Consider the following 19,553-nt stretch of genomic DNA (forward strand, 5'->3'; position numbering starts at 1 on the left):
AGCCTTGGTGGAAAATGCGAATGTTGGTGAAAAGTTGGTGAAAAGTCTGCGAGGAAAAGTCACCATCAGGCGGCAGCCGCTTTCTGCTCTCACAGGACCTGCGCATTTCCCGCCTGCAGGTGACACACTTTTCCGCGCCAACCGTCGCCGATGAAGTGGATTTTCCGACCCCTACCCGGGCCACCTCTCCACCCCCCTTCTCTGGTCCATAAGCTCCACTATTTACATGGCACATCGGTTTAAGGCGGCTGGCAGTTTTCCTTCGCTTCCCCACTTTTTTCGTACTTTAGCTTGAAGTAAATTTCGCATGCATTGGCCGGAGGATGGGTGCACTGAAAGAAACAAGCTAGCAGCTTACATAAATAGGTAGATATTATTTGATAAAATATTTAGCTTACAAAGAGCTTTAAACTTAGTGAAAATGGAATGACTTGATGTAAATAGTGTATTTATATAAAAAATAGCGCAGATCCTAGTATTTATAGAATATAGATTTATTCTATAATATAGTATAGATCCTAGTATCCTAGTATAGAATTATATAGAATATAATTTATAGAATAGAATAGATTTCTATAACATTTTTTGTCACCTAATATTTTTCTCTGTGTAGCGTAAAAAGACCTGGTGTGATGTGGCGCAAATGTCATTTTCAATGGCCGAAAATTTCGGGATGCTGCTGCCCAGTGCAGGGAGTTGAAAGTTCGCATTCGCCGCATCCATAATGGATGACATGTCCTTTCGGCCCGCTGATCCTTCGGTTAAAGCAAAGCCACCGGGTTAACTGACCTTTGCAGTGCGGCCAACTTGAAATGCAAATAGACGCCAATGCCCAATTGTAAAGTTCAGCAATCTAGAGTATTATTTATCACGTTTCAGCACAAACACATTGCCAAAAGCAAACAATTTAGTTTTGTGCGCAAAAGTTGCTGACGCTGGCACGTGCAATTTGAATAATTAACCGAACATTTTAATTAATGAAACTAGTTTGGTATTGACTTGGCCCAAAATGTGAGTGCGTGTGTGTATCTGAGCACTAAAAAGTGTGTGTTGGCCAGAAGTGTTGTTGGTCACTTGCAAATTTATTAAATTAGAATTTGTGTGCCATTCGGTATTCTGTTTGAATAAAAAGAGATAATTAAAGTGAGCAGAAATAATTGGGCACTCGACTTATATTTTTTATTTAGTTAGCATTTTATAATGAAAAAGTTTATAATGAAAAGCAATTAAATGGATGGATTTAAAGGTAAATTTATAGCTAAAATATGCGGCGAAAATAGGAATTATAAAACAAAGCTGTGTTGTATACCATTTGTTATAGTTTAATTGATAATTATTTCGCATAATTATTTCTCTTGATGAGTATAAACACTATTTTGAAACAATTTCAAATATGTATGCATTAAAGCAAATGTTTAAAGTTAAAGAGCTGTCTTAATTATTTCATTTGTATTCCAACTGACAGCAGCTGTTGCAATTATCCCACTTGCCAAAAACTAAAGTGAAAATGAGGTGGTGGAAAACCATATTCCACGGAGGAATGGCGTTGGCGGATCCCCGAAAGGAAACCACCGACTGAAGCTGTGAAATGCGAAACGCAGCGGATTCAAAGGGGGAAAACCGCCAGAAAAAAATCAGAAATCAGAAATCAGAAAAGGAAACACCCAACCGGAGCCAACTCAATTCATTGAAATCAACGCCAACGGCGGCTGCCTGTCAATTAAAACATTAAAACGCGCTGAAAAATGCAGCGAACAGGCGCAAAGTAAACAAACTGCGGAACATTTTGCAGTGCGGACAGCATTTTCCAACATTTTCCAACATTTTCAGCGATTAGAAGCATAGAATTTCGCAATGGAGCACTTAGAGTAGCACCAGAGTTTCGGGCCCAGACTACCAAACCGAGCAAAGAAATCCGACTCGGCGACCAGGGGAGGGACTAATGTGTGACACAGTTTGGATCACTGTGCAGGAAAGGAACTCTGTGTGTTTTGGCCATTTGCTTTTTGATCATTAAAAACTGGTTGGCCGCCGCCAGCTGAGCGCCCCACTACGTTTGCGGTCAGCTTAATAGCACCGCTGCGGCCATAAATTAGTCAAAGCCAATCTATTGGGATGGCAGTTGGCATCTGTCAGTGATTTATTCGTGTCACATCATTACGTGTTAGTTCTTTCGAGACTTAAAAACAAAATAAAATAATGATTTACGGTTGGGTCTTAGTGCAATTGTTTAGTAAAATAAGAAATCAAAGGCTATTAATTACTATTTATCATAACAGTTAATCAACAGCAAAGAGTTCTATAGGTAAAGCGTGGAATATTCGTTTATATTTTTGCATATTATTTACTTTTTTAAGAATAAGTTTTATCGTAGTCAAGAAAAAGATGATTTAGGACACTGACTTCCCCAATAACTGGCTTTCTTGGATAGCTAAACGCTCCTATTTAGCCACCCCCGACTGTGGTTATCTATCCACTTGGACCGCCCGCCCATGTCTTCGGCGGCAGCGGCGCTTGTGGCATTGCCGCCTGGGTTTATAAGCGGCCGGCGATGGCGGCGGCGAGCCGAGTTTCAGCGTCAGATTAGCCGAGAGCGCGCGCGTTTTTTCCCACGATCAGGAAAATCGAATTCCAGAGCCATGAAGGATCGATTCAAGTGGTTGTCGCTGGAGCTGCTCCTGCTGATAGGCGCCGCAGTCGCCTTTCCGGACGGCGCTCCGGCGGACACGTGCGTGAAGCAGCGGGCGAATCAGCCGAATCATGGCAAGGCACGGAGTCAGCCGGCCCACTCGAATCCGTACGAGGTGGTGGCTGATGCGCAGAGCTATCATCCCGGCCAGCAGATATCGGTGGTCATCTACCCGCACTCGGACCAGAGCACCGTCTTCCGGGGATTCTTCCTGCAGGCGCGCGATGCCAACTCGAACGAGTGGATCGGCGAGTGGGTGCAGAGCGAGAACACCAAGACCATTCCGGAGTGCTCGGCCATCACGCACTCGGACAACCGGGACAAGCTGGGCGCCAAGCTCATCTGGAAGGCACCGCAAAATAAGCGGGGACATGTCTACTTCACGTAAGTTGATAACTATGGAGAGGAGTGGGTTAATTCTATAGCTATGGAATTATTAGAAAGATCTAGAATCTATAATCTAACTAACTTAAGTGTTGAGTAGTGCTCTTACAGTCACAGCAAACATACTTAAATGTCTGCAGAAGTTTGACTACCAACTTAATTTAATAAATGACCGCTTAGCACCCATTTTTTTGGACAGTTTCAATGAAGCACTTTGTCAAAAATGGCTTCGTACAACACAGTTCGTGTCTTCTATGGGCCATCACCCTCGTAATAATCATCATTATCATCGGAGGCGGAGACGGTGGTAGTTGCCTAAGCCGTGGCAACATCATCGTGGCCCGTGAAGGGATTCATTAATCATACGCCACGTTGACCCACATAATGTAATGCGCGCATAATTGTCAGGCGGACAAAAACTTGCCGGATAATCGCACAAAAGGCATTATGTAATTGATTTATTTGGAAAGAGCACACCCCCCATCAATGGTCCACAAAAAAGGCATCAAACGGCAAAGACGCCGCACAGTGACAAGCTCAAAAAAGCCAAAGAAAAGCTGTCAATGCTTTTTATGCAACTTTGTCAACTTTGTCGCCAGATAACACTGGCCAACATAAGCAAGTGCCAACTGTGAATTAACCACACAAAACTTATTTTCCGGACACTTGTCTCATTTATCATTCCACCAAAACCAAAATATGCAAATATGGGAATTAATCACAAACAGACAAGCAAACTTTATGGACACATCTTGCACAAGCAACAAGATCTGAAATCAATCATCATAGTACACTAAGGGAATTAATGCCCAGAATATTAGCTATAAAATTTATTATTTTCTCCTTAACCATTTGATAGAACTTGAAAGTACTGAAGTCCAGTGTCGTCTCACCTCAAAAACCATCTGTTGAAATTGCCCAATCATCGTCTACTAACTATTAATATACTCTCTTGCGAATAAATTAGAAACAATCATGACTTGCGAGCAACCATAAGAATTAACATTTTCACTTTTCGCTGCAGGGGCACTGTGCTACAGGAGTACGGAACGTTTTGGAGCGACATTGTGAACAAAGTGCAGGCGGAGCGGCCATAACTGAAATTATGTACTTACTTTTAAGGCAGCCGGGCAATAAATCTTAAAAACCCTAATTAGTCAAAACGAAATTGTTGTTTGAGGATTTTTTCGACTGCCATTCACCATTCCGACGTCTTGGACGCCAAAGGCGCCCCATTGAGCTGTGCAATCAACATTACAGGGCAAAATTATTGGCTTTTTGGCTCAGCGTTTATGAATGACCAGCCCACATCCCAACGCCCGAAGAGGCGAACCAGTTCCCGCCGCCCACCACAGACAGCACCTTGCCACCCACATCCTCCCACATCCACCCACTCCACTCCAAGTCCGAAATGGAACGCACGAGCCGAGCACGTTTGGGTTTCCAGACACGTTGGCCAGCTTCTCATAGGAAATTCGTTTTGGGCGACCCGGCAAATTGGAAACTCTAAGCACCTTTCAGGCTGGCTGTGCTATAAAGTAATTAGACGGCCAACGAATTTGGCCAAGACATAAGCCAAGATAAGTATTCGTAGCATAGGTCCAAAGCACTTCTGATTGCCCTTTTACAATAGGAAGCGGATAAGGATAAGGAATCAGTGTGCAGATATGATCAGGCGTGCAAAAGAGTTCGCGGAATTCCTAATCGGCAGACGGTTTGGTTTGCTTGAAATTTACTACCAGTTATGGTAGCCAATGTGTATATTAAGTTACTTAAGCCTCAATTAGTCGTAAGCATCAACAAATAATTCATATATTCTATTAAAATCGCATGCATCGAAGCTCCACTGTACAGTGCACTTATACATTTCGCTTGCAGCTTGTTTACTCGCCTGCGAACTCAGTCGCTCGCTTGTTATTGTCATTCCAGCGAAAAGTGCATGGCAACCCACGCTGGCTTGGGGGCGGGGCACACACGCTGAAGTGGGGGGCGCACTGGGGAGCACTTTGTTTTCGTGCGTTGCACATATGTATGTATGTACATACGTACATATGTAATTATATACGTTAGCCGACTTGTTTTGATCGAATTCGCCGTACCGCGCGCCTTTGTCTGGCTTCGTGGACTTCACAGGAGCGCAGTTCATAATGGGGGGTTTGGAGTGGCATACCCTCCCGGGGGAGAATCCGTCCCTGGAGCAACCGAGTTCGTTGTCCAGTCCGGCGAGTTTGAGTCTGTTTTTCCGCACGCGTTTTGTTTACTGCCCGGTGACTTGTTGCTGTTCTCTGCGCCGCCTTCGTCTCGTTTATCAGCGATTGCGAATACTCGCACGGGCAGCTCAACACTTTAGTCAATATTTAGCCGCTTTCCAGAGAGGTTCATAGATCGCAGACGCACTACATAGTATCAGCATGGTTATCAACTTCGCCGCCGGTCCAGCCAAGTTGCCCGAAGAGGTCGGTGAAATGGGTGGCACCACTCCGTCACACACGTGACTTAAATCTGTAATAGTTACCTTGATTACATTGTAATCTCTAACTGCATATCTAGGTTCTGAAAGAGGTGCAGGAAAACCTTGTCAACTGCAATGGCAGCGGCATCTCGGTCATGGAGATGTCCCATCGCTCCAGCAACTACGCCAAGATCCACGATGCGACCATCAGCGATCTTCGCGAGCTCCTCAATGTGCCCAGCAACTACAAGATCCTGCTGATGCAGGGCGGCGGCACCGGACAGTTCGCTGCAGTGGCTCTGAACTTGATTGGCAAGACTGGCACTGCTGATTATGTAATCACCGGCTCCTGGTCGGCCAAGGCGGCCAAGGAGGCGGCTCAGTACGGCACTGTGAACGCGGTGCTGCCTAAGTTGGCCAAGTACACAACTGTTCCACGACAGGAGACCTGGAAGCTGGACCCCAATGCCTCGTATGTCTACTACTGCGACAATGAGACCGTAGAGGGCGTTGAGTTCGACTTTGTGCCCGAGGTGCCAGCCGGTGTGCCACTCGTGGCCGATATGTCCTCCAACTTTCTGTCGCGTCCCTTCGATGTCTCCAAGTTTGGCGTCATCTATGCGGGAGCCCAGAAGAATATCGGACCAGCGGGCACCACGGTGATCATTGTCAGGGACGATTTAATAGGCAAGCACTTGAAGATCACGCCCTCCATCCTCAACTTTGAGCAGATGGACAAGAACAACTCACTGCTGAATACTCCGCCGACCTTTGGGTGAGCCCAGAATGATGCAAAGCTGGTAAATTCTTTGTTAAACTTTCCCCTTGCAGCATCTATGTGATGGGGCTGGTTTTCAAGTGGATCAAGCGGAACGGAGGAGTCGCTGGTATGGCCAAGCTGGCAGCGGCCAAGTCCAAGCTGATTTACGACACCATCAACCAGTCGAATGGATTCTACTACTGTCCAGTGGATGTCAACGTGCGTTCGCGAATGAATGTGCCTTTCCGCATTGGCAGTGCCAGTGGAGATGATGCCCTGGAGAAGGAGTTCCTGAGCAAAGCCGAGGCGGAGGGCATGATACAGTTGAAGGGTCATCGGTCGGTGGGCGGCATTCGAGCCTCCCTCTACAATGCTGTAACGCTGGCGGAGACCCAACAGTTGGCCAATCTGATGCTGGCCTTTTACAAGAACAATAAAAATTAAGCACGTTCATCTGTAATTGAATGGTTTTAGATTTTACAAAAGGCCGCGTTGGCGGAAGATCTCGTCCAGCTTAAGCTCCAGGTTGGCGTTGGTTCCTCGCAAATTGTCCACCACCTTTTTGGCCCAAATGAAGTACTGCTCACGACGCTCCTGGAAAGGAAATATGTAATACATAAGTTCCAGCTTTTCAAAGCAATCTGGGCTCGAGTACCTGTGTCCATCCTGTCGGCGTGTTGACTTGCAGATCCCTAAGGTTATCCAGTTTGTCGGCCAACTTTATGAGCTTCGCTCTGCAGCTACTTTTGGCTGCATTTTCTATTTGCAGGCGTTTTCTCTCCTGTTTCTCCAGGGACTTGTCGTCCGTCACCTCCCTCACTAGTCCACAAACATCCGGTCCAAAGAGTTTCTCAACATCCTCGAAAGAAGCGTCCGTATCCTCTACGACATCGTGCAGAAGTGCAGCCATAAGGACTCCTTCATCTGTGATGCAGGCCTCCACGGAGAGAATAGTGCTCACATTGATCACATGGTTCACATATGGGGTCTCCTGAGGGTCCTTGAAATACAAAAAAGCTAGTATTTATGTTTTGAATATATAATTTGTTGCGTTTTAATAAGCTCACCTTGCGCCGTTGCTGCCGGTGCTTAAAAGCCGCATATTGCAGGCACTCCATGAATTTGGCAGATGGATATGTGGCCATTGTTACAAGAAATAACTAAATAAACTAAATTTAAAGTCTAAACTTTATTTTTAGCAAACTCAAACTTTGTTTACATTTTTAACATAACAGCTGACTTAACAGACCGGCAAGAATCAATAACAGGCAATTGTTCGTGCTTTACAGCACGGATGGTTAAGCCCTGGAAAACCTATCGATAAATAAAATGCGCGGCATTCATTTAAATTCAAAAACCTTTATTTTAACAGATCACCAAACTTAGTCCTTCTTTTCGTTCTGGTTCTCGCACTTGTTGCACTCCTGCTCCTTGGCCTTGCGCGCTGCTTTGGCGGCCTCATACGCCTCCTTTTCGGCCTGGGCCTCCAGTTCGGGAATGAAGAAAATCTTGCGAGACTTGAGCGTTGACCACTTGAAACGCTTGATGTAGTAGGAAATGCCAATCAAAAAGGCCGAAATCAGAGTAACCTTGATGAGCAGCAGGCGGCGTTCGTCGGTCTCCGGTTCTGAAGTCCACTTGAGAAAGACACACACATCCTTGGCAATTTGGGCGGCCGATGCAGGCACATTTGGATCTTCAAAGGAGACCACCTCATTGTCAACTACCTTGCCCATGGCAATCGCTCCACCCGAGAAGTACGGATTGAAGTACAGTCCATCACGAAGTGCAAAACCAGCCGGAGGATCACAGTAACCGGTGAGCAGGGAGAACACGTAATCCTCGCCGCCCTTGCGAGCCGACACAATATAGCTGAGATCCGGCGGATAGGAGCCATTGTTGGCGGAACGGGCCGCCTCCTCGTTGGCGTACGGAGAGGGGAAGTGATCGGACAGCTTGCCCGGACGCTCGTAGTACTCGCCCTCCTCGTTGGGGCCATCCCGCACCGTGATGGCCTCCGCCTCGGCCTTGGCCTCCGCCTCCGTCATGCATACTCCCACCAGGTTGCGATAGGCCATGTACTGCAAGGAGTGGCAGGAGGAGCAGACCTCCTTGTAAACGGTGTAACCTCGGCGCACGCTCTCCTTGTCCAAGGCGGACAAAAGCCCTTTGTGATTCCAGTGCTGGTGCGCCGGATGCACGCAGTCCGAGGATGCATCCACGCTGCTTTCCAGGGCGTAGATCAGCAGCCCTGCTGTTCCTGTTAGGGCTCCCAGGGCGCCCAGAAGCTTGCGATTTCCAGAAAAGCCGCTTCCACGACCCGGAAAACTTGTACGCGGTCGCACCGATGTCCGCTGTATGCTGCTCCTGGCCAGCTGGAACAGTTTGCTGTTTAGACTCCGGAATTTGTTGACCATTTTCGGTAAGATTCAGCTTTATCTCTCAAAACGATTTATTTACAATGTCAAGGCAACCAGTGTTGGAAAGCTCTGTCGACTGGGGTTGTCACCACTTCGGAAATATTCTGCCGGAATGGAATCAAGTGTGTTAAGGTAACGCGGTAAGGTAATATTTTAAAATTTAAATATACCAACATAATATGCAAAATTATGGATCAAACGAATGCCCTAAATGCAGTGATAACAATATCTTGATAATTGTTAATGACAACATTTGGTAACATTAACGCTTAGAAACCTATATTTACTGTACTCACCTATGGCAAAATATTAGACTTCCTCCTTTGGTGGCAAAAAATCGTCATTGCGAAGAAAATATGTAATTGTTTGGAAATATTGAAATGTGTAAAAGTATAAGCTTTTTCACAACAATTTTTTAATGACATTTCACACAAAGCTGGCAAGAGCAACCTTAATTACTAGTTAAGATACATATCGATCGAAATGCACTTAAAAACTCTGCTTAACTATTTCGTAAACATCTAACCCCTTTTCTCTTGTGTATCCAGTATTAAAAAAGTTAGTTTTTGGAACTACAGAGAAGGAAGGATGCTTAGCAATCCCAGCGCATACTTTCTTCCACATCGAACCCAGCTCAGCCAGATTCTTATCGTTGATCTTTCCCCATAAAGCATATGTAAACCAAAACCCACCCAAATTGCTGTTATTCTTCACAGCTAAAAGGTTGAATCAACGTTTTTCTCTATTGTTGTAACGATCGCCTCCTTCTGGGTTTCTTTCCTGTCCAACGAGCGGAGCAACTGAAAAATACAGAAAAAAGCAAATGCCAGGGCACTTTCATTTGTTATCTGGCTCAGTAATCTGTAAATCTGTAACAGCCCACCAAACAACGGTGCATACAATATTTCCTAGCCATTCTTCACACTGTGTGACCACGAAATCGTCAAAGTCAGGCCCAAGCCAGCTTTTACAACAGCCAAGGAGCAGGGGCGTCGGCTTACCACAATTTTTGGGGGCTCAGAACGTGGGCAAGGTAATAAAGCAACCAATAATTGACATACAGCTGCTTTTACTCCCTTCAAATTAATCAGAACCCACTAAACTCCATTACAAAGCTTGGATTGTAAGCCTAGAAGGGTAACCCCCTTTTCGACGCCCATGGCAACCAATAATGACAATGCACTGTCGACGTCGACAGAGCGATGTAAACTCTATTTTTTTTTTTTTGTTTTTGGTGAAAATTTGTACCTGATTTTATATTTCCCTTTTTTGTTACACTCTTTTTGTAGCTGTTGGTCTGGTTTTCTTGTTTTTTTTTTTCAGTTATTACGTATTTCCATGTTTACCATATTTTACACGCGCTTACAGGCACACAGATACAGATACTTCCACGTATACAGATGCAGATACATTTACCCCCGGATTTTCCCTATGTGCGTTTTTAGAGTTCTGCTTCTGCGCAGCGATGCATAATTCCCACTTTTGAAATTTGTGTGCGGTTGTTGTTGTTTCTCTTGTTGTTTTTCTCTGCGGTGGTGGCTAAATGTTGTTGTTGTTGTTCCCGTTGCCGCTGCGCAATTAATAATTCTTTTCGACTGGCGTGAAATTTTCATAAGCAAGAAAAAGCAGCAGCAACAGCAACCGCACCAACTTTCCATGAAAATCTCCGGCCATTAGTAGCAATCGCAACGCTTTTCACCGTGGAAAACCGCAGAGATTGTGCTGCGACCCCATAGAAATGGGCTCACGTCATGAGTTTTATTCAAATTACAAACTCATTAATAAATGGCGTTGTTTACATTTAAGTAGAAAACAAAGCAGGCATGATTGTCCAATTTCGAGGTGGTTATATACTACATAAAATATTTGATAGTTTCTCAAAAAAGATAAAGACATAAGGAAATGCAGTGGTACTGTGATTAATTGGAATCTGCATATTTCTCTGCTTAACAGAGAAAGGATGTGTTGCAATCCTTTTTCCCAAATTGCTCGTATTTATCACAGGAGTAACTGCACTGAAGTGGACTAAAATATGCAATTGACTGCGGGGTAAACACAAAGACCGGACTATGTCCAAATCAGATATAAAATGCAAGAGATATGACTTATCAACTGAATAATTATTCGTGAAAAAGATGGGCCTGCAAATAAAAATACCCGAGTACGGCACAAAAAAGTGTGCATAATTTAGCAATAAATGTAAATATTACTGGTCCGCTTCCTTTGGGAGCCAAAGCGCCATGCTGCTGCAGTTTCCTGTCCTCCTCTCCAGAGCAAGATGATGATTCCATCATCATCATCATCTACACCATCATCATCAGCAGCAGCAGCAACATCATCATCCGCCAGAGGATCGTAATAACGATGAAGCTGTGTGCTGGCCATGTCCCACTCCTTATCTTGGCAGCACGAAAACCAGAAACAAGAATTATAGACCAAAAGCCAGTTGCAATGCGAGTGCATCTTGCATCTTTGCCACCGATCCCCAGTACGTAGGTGTGTGTGTGTTGGTGCCAGTGCTGGTGCGGGGGCACTGCATCGGTGGGTATCTGTGTGAGCATCGCCTTTGGCCACAAGTGAATGCATCCCAGCACCAAGTTGCATCTGCTGCACTCGCAGTGCTGGACAACGCTAGAAGAAAATCAAAGCTGCGCTTTGGAGATACAAAGCGGAAACCATTAATTTGGCCAGGTTGCTTCATTTGGGTATGTCCATACAAAAGAAAGAATCGCTGTTAGCAATTACACTCTTTAAGCTAGTTTATAAATATATGATTTGCAATTGATTTGTATTTATAAGCTGCATTGCTTAAACTGAACTACAAAGCATCTCTCTCTTCAATAAAAACAAGCTTTCATTTAATATTCAACACAGAAGGGATCCCCAAACATTTTGCTCATAATAAACATCTTTCGTTTATGACGTATCTGAAAGATCGTTTTAACGCGTGCGCAGCTACCGTTGAATGCGTTGGAAAATCGCATGCGAGAAATTAACGCTCTCTTTGCCGCTCTCTTTCGATTTCGTATCTTTCGGATTCTCGTTCTCGCTGCTCGTTTACCGCTCAATTTCGCAAAGACAACAACAGCAAAATCGCTATGCTCCCTTATATACAACAACACGATTTGTGCGCGTGTATGGGTGCAATGTATCTGTGTGTGCGTCAATTGCGAGTGTGAGCGAGTGCGCTTATGTGTAGCATGCGGTTTTGCTTTGGATTTTTGTAAACTTTTTCGCAGTCTTCGGTCGCCAAGAGAAAAGACCAAGCTTCGGGAGAAAGATACAGATACGGAGCTGGAGGACACAAGGTGAGGAGGGGGATGGGGGCAAGAGAAGATACAGAGGAGAACGAACTTCATTATGAGGTTGTAACTGTCTTTTCAATTTCTCGTTCTGCCCGATTCGCTTTGCCAAATGGAGCCTAGAAGATGGATCTGCGTCTCCTCTCGATTCTCCTCTTGATTCTTCTGCCCCTTCTTCGCCATTCTGCTCGCCCCCCTCCCTAAGCACACACACACACACACCCATACAATCAGCAGTGCCCGTTGATGTTGATGAGTTTTGTTTTAATTCTGCTTCTTGACTTCAATTTCTTATAAAGATTGTTTATATGCACGTAATACAGTGCAGCCTCCCTAAAACGAACTTGTGTATATTCTACTTTTATAATTTAAACAAAATATTAGTTATATTATTGAATTTGACTGGCATGAGCCTCAACAACTTCTAAAAGATCTTAAAGACCCGTTGAAATGTATCTGAGCTTATGCATCTGCATGCGCATCTGTGAAGTGCAGGTCCCACTGTGGTTGTTGCTGTGATTTGGTGAATCGCGCGTAGCCGATTGTAATTATTGTAATCGAGTCTCGAACCGATCGATCCGATACGATACGATCGCAATAGCGCACAGCCATTGCCATCGCGATCGCCGCTTGGGGTTGGCCAGATCATCGTCTTCGGCTGATTTGATTCTGTTTTAGCTGCTTTGATCATTTCGTAATAGTTTTCTCAGTGCTCTGCTCCGCTTAAATCATCGTCGTGGCCAAGACGCAGCCGATCTTGGCCATCCCACTGATCGCACCAATCCCAATCTCCCAGTCCAATGCCAGTGCTCGTGATCGTTTCGCTTGAGCCGAGCCCGCGCTTTTCTCTTTGAAGCCAACGTCATCGACAGTCCCAGTCATGCCACACACAACACACTACTCACAACACACCGCACAACACACAACACACTCCGCAGTACCAGTCATCATGGCTGTTGCTATTGCTATTGCTATAGTTGTCTTGGCCGTTGCTTTTTACTAAAAGTTGATTGACTGTCTGTTCATTTAGCCGCTTGTCCATGGCTCGCTCCGTTTGTTGGCTTTGTGTGCTCTTTGGGTTACACTGAGAACAAATCTGTATATAAAGTATCCATGAAATAGTATAGATTAACATCTTTATAAGCCATCAAAAATAATAGTGCTGAGCAACATTGCGATATTGGGTACTTCATCTTAAGAACTTTTCTATGAATTCAGAAGGATTGAAGTAAAGTATATTTTCTTCGAGTGTACCTTTGTTGCCCGCTTGCCGTTTGGAGCTTCGGTTGCGGCTTCTCTTGCACATTTCGTTTTAGGCCATTATAGTTTTGAACATGTTCAAGTGCCATTCTCACGATTGTTTATAGTCTTTTAATTTCAGCCGGAGCAAAAGAAATAAACAGTGAAATTTAGCAGCAGGCGATTTGAGCCGTTCTTAGGCCTAATGTTCTGGAAACAACATGAAACCGAGTCAATGGCGAGCTAAATCTTGGTTTCGGGTGCAGTTTCAGCTTACAGCTGGCTTTATCGCACCAGCTCCAACTCGGACGCCATCATCTGCAGAAGCAGCTGAAGCTCCAGCTGAAGCCCCAGCTGGCAGCGGTGAAAGGCCTGAAGTGATCAATAAGTACCAGGGAGCTCGACGATCCTCAGGCCACGGAACTCGAGTGCCCCGAAATGTGTGCCTATTAAACAGTCATCAATGATTGTTACATTCTACAAATAGAAAACGGCGGAGCCGTCGGGAGAGAATGCTTGGAGCAACAGCAGCAGCGAAGGAGATCAATCCGGCGATCGTTTGGCAGATCTATGAGTCATGATCCGCGGATCGACTTGAGCGATCGATCAATAAGATATTTTAGAAACTGGCGCAAACTATTACTATTATTGAGATATAATTCCGGTGTGTGGGGCTTCTAACGATCGCTTCGTGAATTACTTGCTCATCAGCCAGATATTGATCTTAAATGTTATGTTCTGGCTAACTGTTTTACGAGTCTAGGATTAAGTTTATGATTAGGGTGGGGCTTCCATGGGGAAAGTAGATATAAGAAACTGGGTTAATTGTAAAGATCTTTAATAACTTGTAAAAGTTTCTATGATCGCGAAACTAGTTCAATGGCAACCCCAAGACACTTAACTTAAGTAAGATAGAAGATAGGTAGCCATCTTGAGTTCGATACCCCCAGGAAATGTAAGATGTTGTACTTCAGAGTCTTGCACTCGAAATTCCTTCAATTAAGCCAGCCGTCGATCGATGAGAAGTCATTCCCAAACGGTCATCTCGATCGGTCGTCGATCGTTAATTAACTCCCATCGAACTGCCACCAAATTGACATTCCCAGTCCAAAAGTTTGCCAGCTTGCAGTCTGCAGTTTTCAGTTTCCCATTTACCATTTCGACGGCTTTTGTCCATCGCATTTGGGGCCCAGATCGTGGGTATCACGATCATCTTGGGCAATTTTCGCGCATGGAACTTTCAACTCCAAAATGGACTGACAATTGATTTGTGCCAGCAAAGAGCTGCAGAGCAAAAAAAATAAGCAAAGCGCAGAAAAGCAAAACAAAGCCTGTCTGCAATTTAAATTAAAAGCGCAATTGAACTGGAAAATTCGTCTAAATTGTTTTCACAATTACCCACACACGGCAACCTGAGCCGCTCAGGGTGACAGCCGCGGAGCGCGGAGGAAGCGGAGTTTAAGCGCGGAGTTTTCCGCCATCTCTCCGCTTTTCCACATCCATTTCCTCGGCCCGGTCACAATCAAATCCAATCCTCGGCCATCGCGGCTCTAACAACATGCAATACTCGTACCCGTAGAGCCTGGTCACAATACATAAAAATTTCAAAACTAATGATGCCGAGAGGAGCTGAGGAGTCTGGATTAAACAACAGCACAAAAAATAGAAATAGGGAAAAAACGAGCTGCTTTCGTTCGCAATTTATGCATGAGAAGAAAGATCTTTGGCAGAAGAAATGGTCCGCTTTTTGTGGGAGTTCTGCTTTTTGGCCTGGCTTGGTTTGGCTTGGTTTGGCTTGGCTGTATTTTTCGCTGCGAGATGATAAAGATCGGAAAAGGCCCAAGTTTAGAAAGGCAATAGCGAAAGAGCAGCATCCGAGGCGAGTATCTATGTATCTATGTATCTGCAATACATAAATTGTATGTATCCATACGGTCTACAATGTATCTCCTCTGTTTGGCTGTGTGCACATGTGCATGGCTGTGTGTGTGTGTGTGTGTGTATCTATGTAATGAGCATGTAACTAAACTTCTGTGTAGCCAAAACTCCTACAACAGCGAGGCAACAAAAACAAAAAGCCTAGACCCAGTCTATAGCTCTGCAACTCCCTCAATACCCGTTTGCCACAACTTCAATTCAACTGAACTGTACTCTGTACTCTTCGGGGCTCTCAGTCTCCAGTCCTCAGTCCTCGGTCTTCGGACCCAGTCTCCAGTGTTCAGTTTTCAGTTTTTCTGGCCGTGCTCTATCTGATGATGGCCGTTAACGTTAAAAGTTAAGGCCCGAAGAGCGCCCGACCCGACCTGCTGCCCTGTCTTCCCCGCCCGACCCACGCTGCCCGGGCGATTCCCAACTCCCGATTCTTCTGCCAGTGACTCGTAAACATGAGCTACGTTCTTGCCCCATTCCCCTTTCTTTTCAGCCGGGTTTTGTTTTTCCCCCGCCGCGACTTGACTTCATTTGTTTGGCTTTTTTGGGAGACAAAACTGGTTATTGCTCTCGCCTGTTCTTCGGCTCGCTTGCTCACTACCCATTTTTTTTTTTTTTTTTTTTGTTTCTTGTTTGGCTTTTTTTCGGTTAACTGAGCGGTGGTCTCCGCTCGGCTCCTCGAGTATATCTCTCTGTTTTTCGGGGCCCCAGTGGCGTACACATAAGCAAAGCGGCCCCTTGGCCACGTAAATGGCCCATGGAGATCCCGGCGACCACGTCGCTGGGCAGGCCACGCAGCTTCCAGCCTCCTAGTCTCCTGGTCTTCTAGTCTCCCAGTCAACAGCTACCACAAATAGGTTGTATTGCTTAAATAGGAACTAGAAGAACTAAGCGATATACTCATAGAACCCAACTTATGCTATCATATTTGAGCTTCAATCCTAAAACCATTATTACAGATCCACCTTTCATTTTAAGAAACTAAATGTGGGTACATCTCCTTCCCAGTAGCTGTTCTGCTTAGCCAATGGCCACTGTAGTCGGCGATTGAAGCGGGGCACCTAGCCGAACCGAACGACAACCAAATCTCGGTGTTGCAGGCAGCTTCTAAGTGGAGTTCGGTTCGGTTTGGTGGGCATGGGCAGCATGCAGCAGCAAGTAGGAAGTGGGCGCTTGGCGAAGGCTTGGCCTGGACTTGGTCTAAGACCGAGATCGGGACTGGCCACCTCCTCCTCCTCCTGTTCCTCCTGTGCCTCCTGTGCCGCCTGTGCCTCCTGTTCCTCCCGTTGGGCAACTTTTTTCCGCACAACTCCTTTGTTACATTTTGCGAGCGAGCCAGAGGTAAACGATCGTTAGAAAGGTTTTATATGAAGCCATGGCTTCAGATTTGCGCTCACGTCTATTTATTGGACTTGCAGTTGCTGGGGCCATAGCTGAATCTGAAGCTGGGCTGGATCTCTATGTGCTGGAGCTGTCGTTTCTGCACGGAAAAAGAAACTCATAGAATTGGATGTGTTTCCGAAAAAGGCAAGCACTTTGAATTCTATACGTTCTTGATACAAATAAAGATTTGATTTTAGGCGCTTAACTATCAAAGAATAGAAAATAGCTCATCACTTTAATCGGAACGATGAAGTACCTCATTTGTATCTATCATTATGATTACCATTTAATAGTAATAATCCATTTTTTTTGGTGCACGGTCATGTTACCACCGCCTGTCGTTTAGGATGGCTCTTGGCCGTGCTGTTTGTTTTGTTTTGGCCTGCACAGTTTTTTATCCATTTTGGTGGCCTGTCCTCCATCCTCCGAGCTCGGTGCTCCCGACTCCTAGCTGCTAGCTGCCAGCTCCTAGCTGCTGGCTCCCAGTTCCCTGCTCCATCCTCAATGGTCCATCCAGACTCAACTTCAGTGGAAGTGGAAGTGGCATGAAATGCTGTTAACCTCGTTTGAACTTTGCCATTTGTTTGAGCCATTGGATAGGCCGATCTTTCTTCTTGGCAATGGTTTTTATTTTCCCCATTTTTCGTATTTCTTTCAGCGATCCTCTCGCTGTTTTTGGACTGTTTAGACAGGCCGGCCAAGCAATTTAAATATATTGCAAACAAAAGGAGTGTATGTAATTTAATGTGAGTGGACGTCGGACGCGGACGTGGACGTAGATGTGGATGTGGATGTGGATGTGGATGTGGATGGGGCCTAGAAATGGGATTGGAATGGTTTTGGCTTGGCTTGGCATGGGCATGGGGGCTGGATGATGGGGACCATGGACCGTGGCAGTTGGGCAATGCCTGAAAAACACCACTGACATTTACAATGCGAGAGATACGGGTCCGAGCACCAGCTGGAGATTGGCCGGGTCAGGCCATAGCCAATCCTCCTCCGCACCTCTTCGTCGATAGCCGAAGAAAACCCCCCCTGGGAAACCCCTCTGAGATCACCTCGAACACCTCTGTCAATGCAACTGCTGCCTACACACCTCGAAATTTTCGCAATGACAAGTAGCCCAGGCATGTGTGATTTTTGTAATCTACAAAACAGAGCTGGTGTTGCCCCAGGCTGGTCTTCCACTAAGGCTGGGCTTTGAACTGGGTTAGACCCACCAACTGTGGGAAGAACAGAGCGTTTAATTGGGCCAAGCGAGAGATTGGGGGAGGGAGTCGATCTCCACACAGGGAACATTCTCTTAGTACGATCGTATCATCATTTTACAGTAGGTATCATGATAATGGTATTACTATTGAAATGACCACTGAAATATTTGGTATAAACTAAGAACCCCTTCATTTAAATGTTATTTTTTACACCTACATATTTACATAATCTAATTTTCGGTTGGAAACTTGCTATCTAAGTCTCCATAGTGCCTCCTCCTAACTTCTTGCAACCGGTTTCGCCCAGTGCATTCAAAGTATTCAAGAGCAGCGACCATAAAGACGTTCCAGCTTGTCAGATGAACCGAGATTAGTTTATGTTTTTGGGGGAAGAACGGTGGCGAACAAACGGTAGCGGATGACCTGATCCAAGACCATTACCATTACTATTACCATTACCGTGGCCCGTTTTGGCCCGCTTCCTAGTCCGACCAATTAGCACTATCTAAAGTGGAGTGTTGGGTTCCTTTTGCGTTTTATGGGAACTGGGCTACACTGTGAGTAACCCCTCCCCCCATCCCTCTAACAAGAAGAAATACCCTGCAGATACCCGTACGTACGTAGATATACGCCTACGTCCACGCCCACACAATCGGCAATTAGCCAGCGTCGCCGAATTTCAATTACAGGAAGCGGAAAATGAATGAAAATACGCGTATGGAAATGCCCGTTCTGCAAACTTCATTGAGCAAGCAGATAACTGTGTCAAAAAGAAGAAGGTATTCTATATATATGTACATACGTTTGTATGTTTGTATATAATGGGCAAGAAGAAGAACAAGCAGAAGAAGGGCGAGCAACAGCTGCGCAAGCGCTTTAAGAATAGGGAGGGAAGCGAATGGAAAGGGGAGGAAAGCTAAGACAGACAACAACCCTTCTTGGTTTTTGGCCAAGCCATTGACACACCGAAATAAAAGGAAACAACTGAAATTCCGCATGTCTGTACATTGATAACTACACGCACAGAAAAGTGGATCACTTGGGAAAATTATTAACTTATTTACTAAGTAATCATACTAAATTTTAGGCATTTCTGGTACTTATTGATACTATGATGAAGTTATCCTTTTGACAAATGCTGTCTAAAATCAAGAAAACTATTTTAATTTTTTGTTTTGGTGCATCCGAAGGTTTGTCGGGTAAACCTTTCTACTACACTTCAAGTAACCACCCCGAGAAGAAGAAGGCGAAGAGGAGTCGACGGCCGTTGTAATTATTTTAATATTTTTTTTTCACTGCGTCATCATTATTTTTCTCTGCCTTTGATATATAATTCAGCTTTGTATCATTTGCACACACGATTGCACACATACAAAGGGGAGAGAAATTCACGCTCAGCAATAAATGTGTGTATGTGAGTAGAGTTCAATTACCAGGCTTACCAGGGTTGTCAAGGTAGACGAAAACAAAACAATAATTTAAATTAAATATGCAAACGACACGTTGAGCAGTTAAAGGGAGTGATCGTGGTTGACCGTTTTCGAGAAACCCGGAATTTAAATCTATAACATGACAACAATTAAGGTAACCAGGAAACGAGCGGCTCGGCAACCCTGCTATCGTGAGCCGTATATAAATGGAAGAGCGTCACTCGCGATCAGTTCAGTTTCAGTTTGTCCTGCGCCGTCGTCGTGGCGTGCCGTGTTTTTGCTGCTTCCGAGAAAGAGTTGAAGGGTTTTAAAGAAGAAATGCCATAAACAAATAGTAGTTACTGAAAGTAAAGT

At 45.0% G+C, this 19,553-nt stretch overlaps 4 protein-coding genes and 1 long non-coding RNA gene across 5 annotated transcripts; 3 read left to right on the forward strand and 2 right to left on the reverse strand.

Moving 5' to 3' along the window:
- Positions 1-2,531: 2,531 nt before the first annotated feature.
- LOC6730023 (putative defense protein 3) lies at positions 2,532-4,241 on the forward strand. The gene is made up of 2 exons (XM_016177757.2): positions 2,532-3,073; positions 4,098-4,241. Exons 1-2 carry the CDS (start codon positions 2,640-2,642, stop codon positions 4,168-4,170), a joined length of 507 nt encoding a protein of 168 aa, XP_016036794.1. The 5' UTR covers positions 2,532-2,639; the 3' UTR covers positions 4,171-4,241.
- Positions 4,242-5,368: 1,127 nt separating this feature from the next.
- LOC6730024 (probable phosphoserine aminotransferase) lies at positions 5,369-6,745 on the forward strand. Its single transcript, XM_002105282.4, has 3 exons — positions 5,369-5,529; positions 5,624-6,300; positions 6,357-6,745. Exons 1-3 carry the CDS (start codon positions 5,485-5,487, stop codon positions 6,727-6,729), a joined length of 1,095 nt encoding a protein of 364 aa, XP_002105318.1. The 5' UTR covers positions 5,369-5,484; the 3' UTR covers positions 6,730-6,745.
- On the reverse strand, positions 6,726-7,525 carry LOC6730025 (guanosine-3',5'-bis(diphosphate) 3'-pyrophosphohydrolase MESH1). The gene is made up of 3 exons (XM_002105283.3): positions 7,353-7,525; positions 6,941-7,285; positions 6,726-6,879 (listed from the first exon to the last, which is right to left on the reverse strand). Exons 1-3 carry the CDS (start codon positions 7,428-7,430, stop codon positions 6,763-6,765), a joined length of 540 nt encoding a protein of 179 aa, XP_002105319.1. The 5' UTR covers positions 7,431-7,525; the 3' UTR covers positions 6,726-6,762.
- A 99-nt stretch (positions 7,526-7,624) lies between these two features.
- On the reverse strand, positions 7,625-9,158 carry LOC6730026 (cytochrome c1, heme protein, mitochondrial). Its single transcript, XM_016174485.3, has 2 exons — positions 9,002-9,158; positions 7,625-8,809 (listed from the first exon to the last, which is right to left on the reverse strand). The coding sequence occupies exon 2, from the start codon at positions 8,700-8,702 to the stop codon at positions 7,668-7,670; it is 1,035 nt and encodes a 344-aa protein (XP_016036795.1). The 5' UTR covers positions 8,703-8,809; positions 9,002-9,158; the 3' UTR covers positions 7,625-7,667.
- Positions 9,159-11,284: 2,126 nt separating this feature from the next.
- LOC120284950 lies at positions 11,285-13,927 on the forward strand. Its single transcript, XR_006541982.1, has 2 exons — positions 11,285-11,410; positions 13,375-13,927. It is a non-coding gene; the product is annotated as an uncharacterized LOC120284950 (long non-coding RNA).
- Positions 13,928-19,553: the final 5,626 nt, after the last annotated feature.

The sequence above is a fragment of the Drosophila simulans genome, chromosome 3R (genome assembly GCF_016746395.2).
Source record: "Drosophila simulans strain w501 chromosome 3R, Prin_Dsim_3.1, whole genome shotgun sequence".
Taxonomy (NCBI): domain Eukaryota; kingdom Metazoa; phylum Arthropoda; class Insecta; order Diptera; family Drosophilidae; genus Drosophila; species Drosophila simulans.

What these genes read in the sequence shown, in the direction of transcription:
- LOC6730023 (XM_016177757.2), top strand. Translation starts at nt 2,640, where the DNA reads ATGAAGGATCGATTCAAGTGGTTGTCGCTGGAGCTGCTCCTGCTGATA. An exon ending in CGGGGACATGTCTACTTCAC is followed by an intron (nt 3,074 to 4,097) that starts GTAAGTTGATAA and finishes TTTTCGCTGCAG; the next exon opens with GGGCACTGTGCTACAGGAGT.
- LOC6730026 (XM_016174485.3), bottom strand. Translation starts at nt 8,702, where the DNA reads ATGGTCAACAAATTCCGGAGTCTAAACAGCAAACTGTTCCAGCTGGCC.
- LOC6730024 (XM_002105282.4), top strand. Translation starts at nt 5,485, where the DNA reads ATGGTTATCAACTTCGCCGCCGGTCCAGCCAAGTTGCCCGAAGAG. An exon ending in CAGCCAAGTTGCCCGAAGAG is followed by an intron (nt 5,530 to 5,623) that starts GTCGGTGAAATG and finishes CTGCATATCTAG; the next exon opens with GTTCTGAAAGAGGTGCAGGA. An exon ending in AATACTCCGCCGACCTTTGG is followed by an intron (nt 6,301 to 6,356) that starts GTGAGCCCAGAA and finishes TTCCCCTTGCAG; the next exon opens with CATCTATGTGATGGGGCTGG.
- LOC6730025 (XM_002105283.3), bottom strand. Translation starts at nt 7,430, where the DNA reads ATGGCCACATATCCATCTGCCAAATTCATGGAGTGCCTGCAATATGCG. An exon ending in ACCGGCAGCAACGGCGCAAG is followed by an intron (nt 7,286 to 7,352) that starts GTGAGCTTATTA and finishes TTGTATTTCAAG; the next exon opens with GACCCTCAGGAGACCCCATA. An exon ending in CGCCGACAGGATGGACACAG is followed by an intron (nt 6,880 to 6,940) that starts GTACTCGAGCCC and finishes TTTCCTTTCCAG; the next exon opens with GAGCGTCGTGAGCAGTACTT.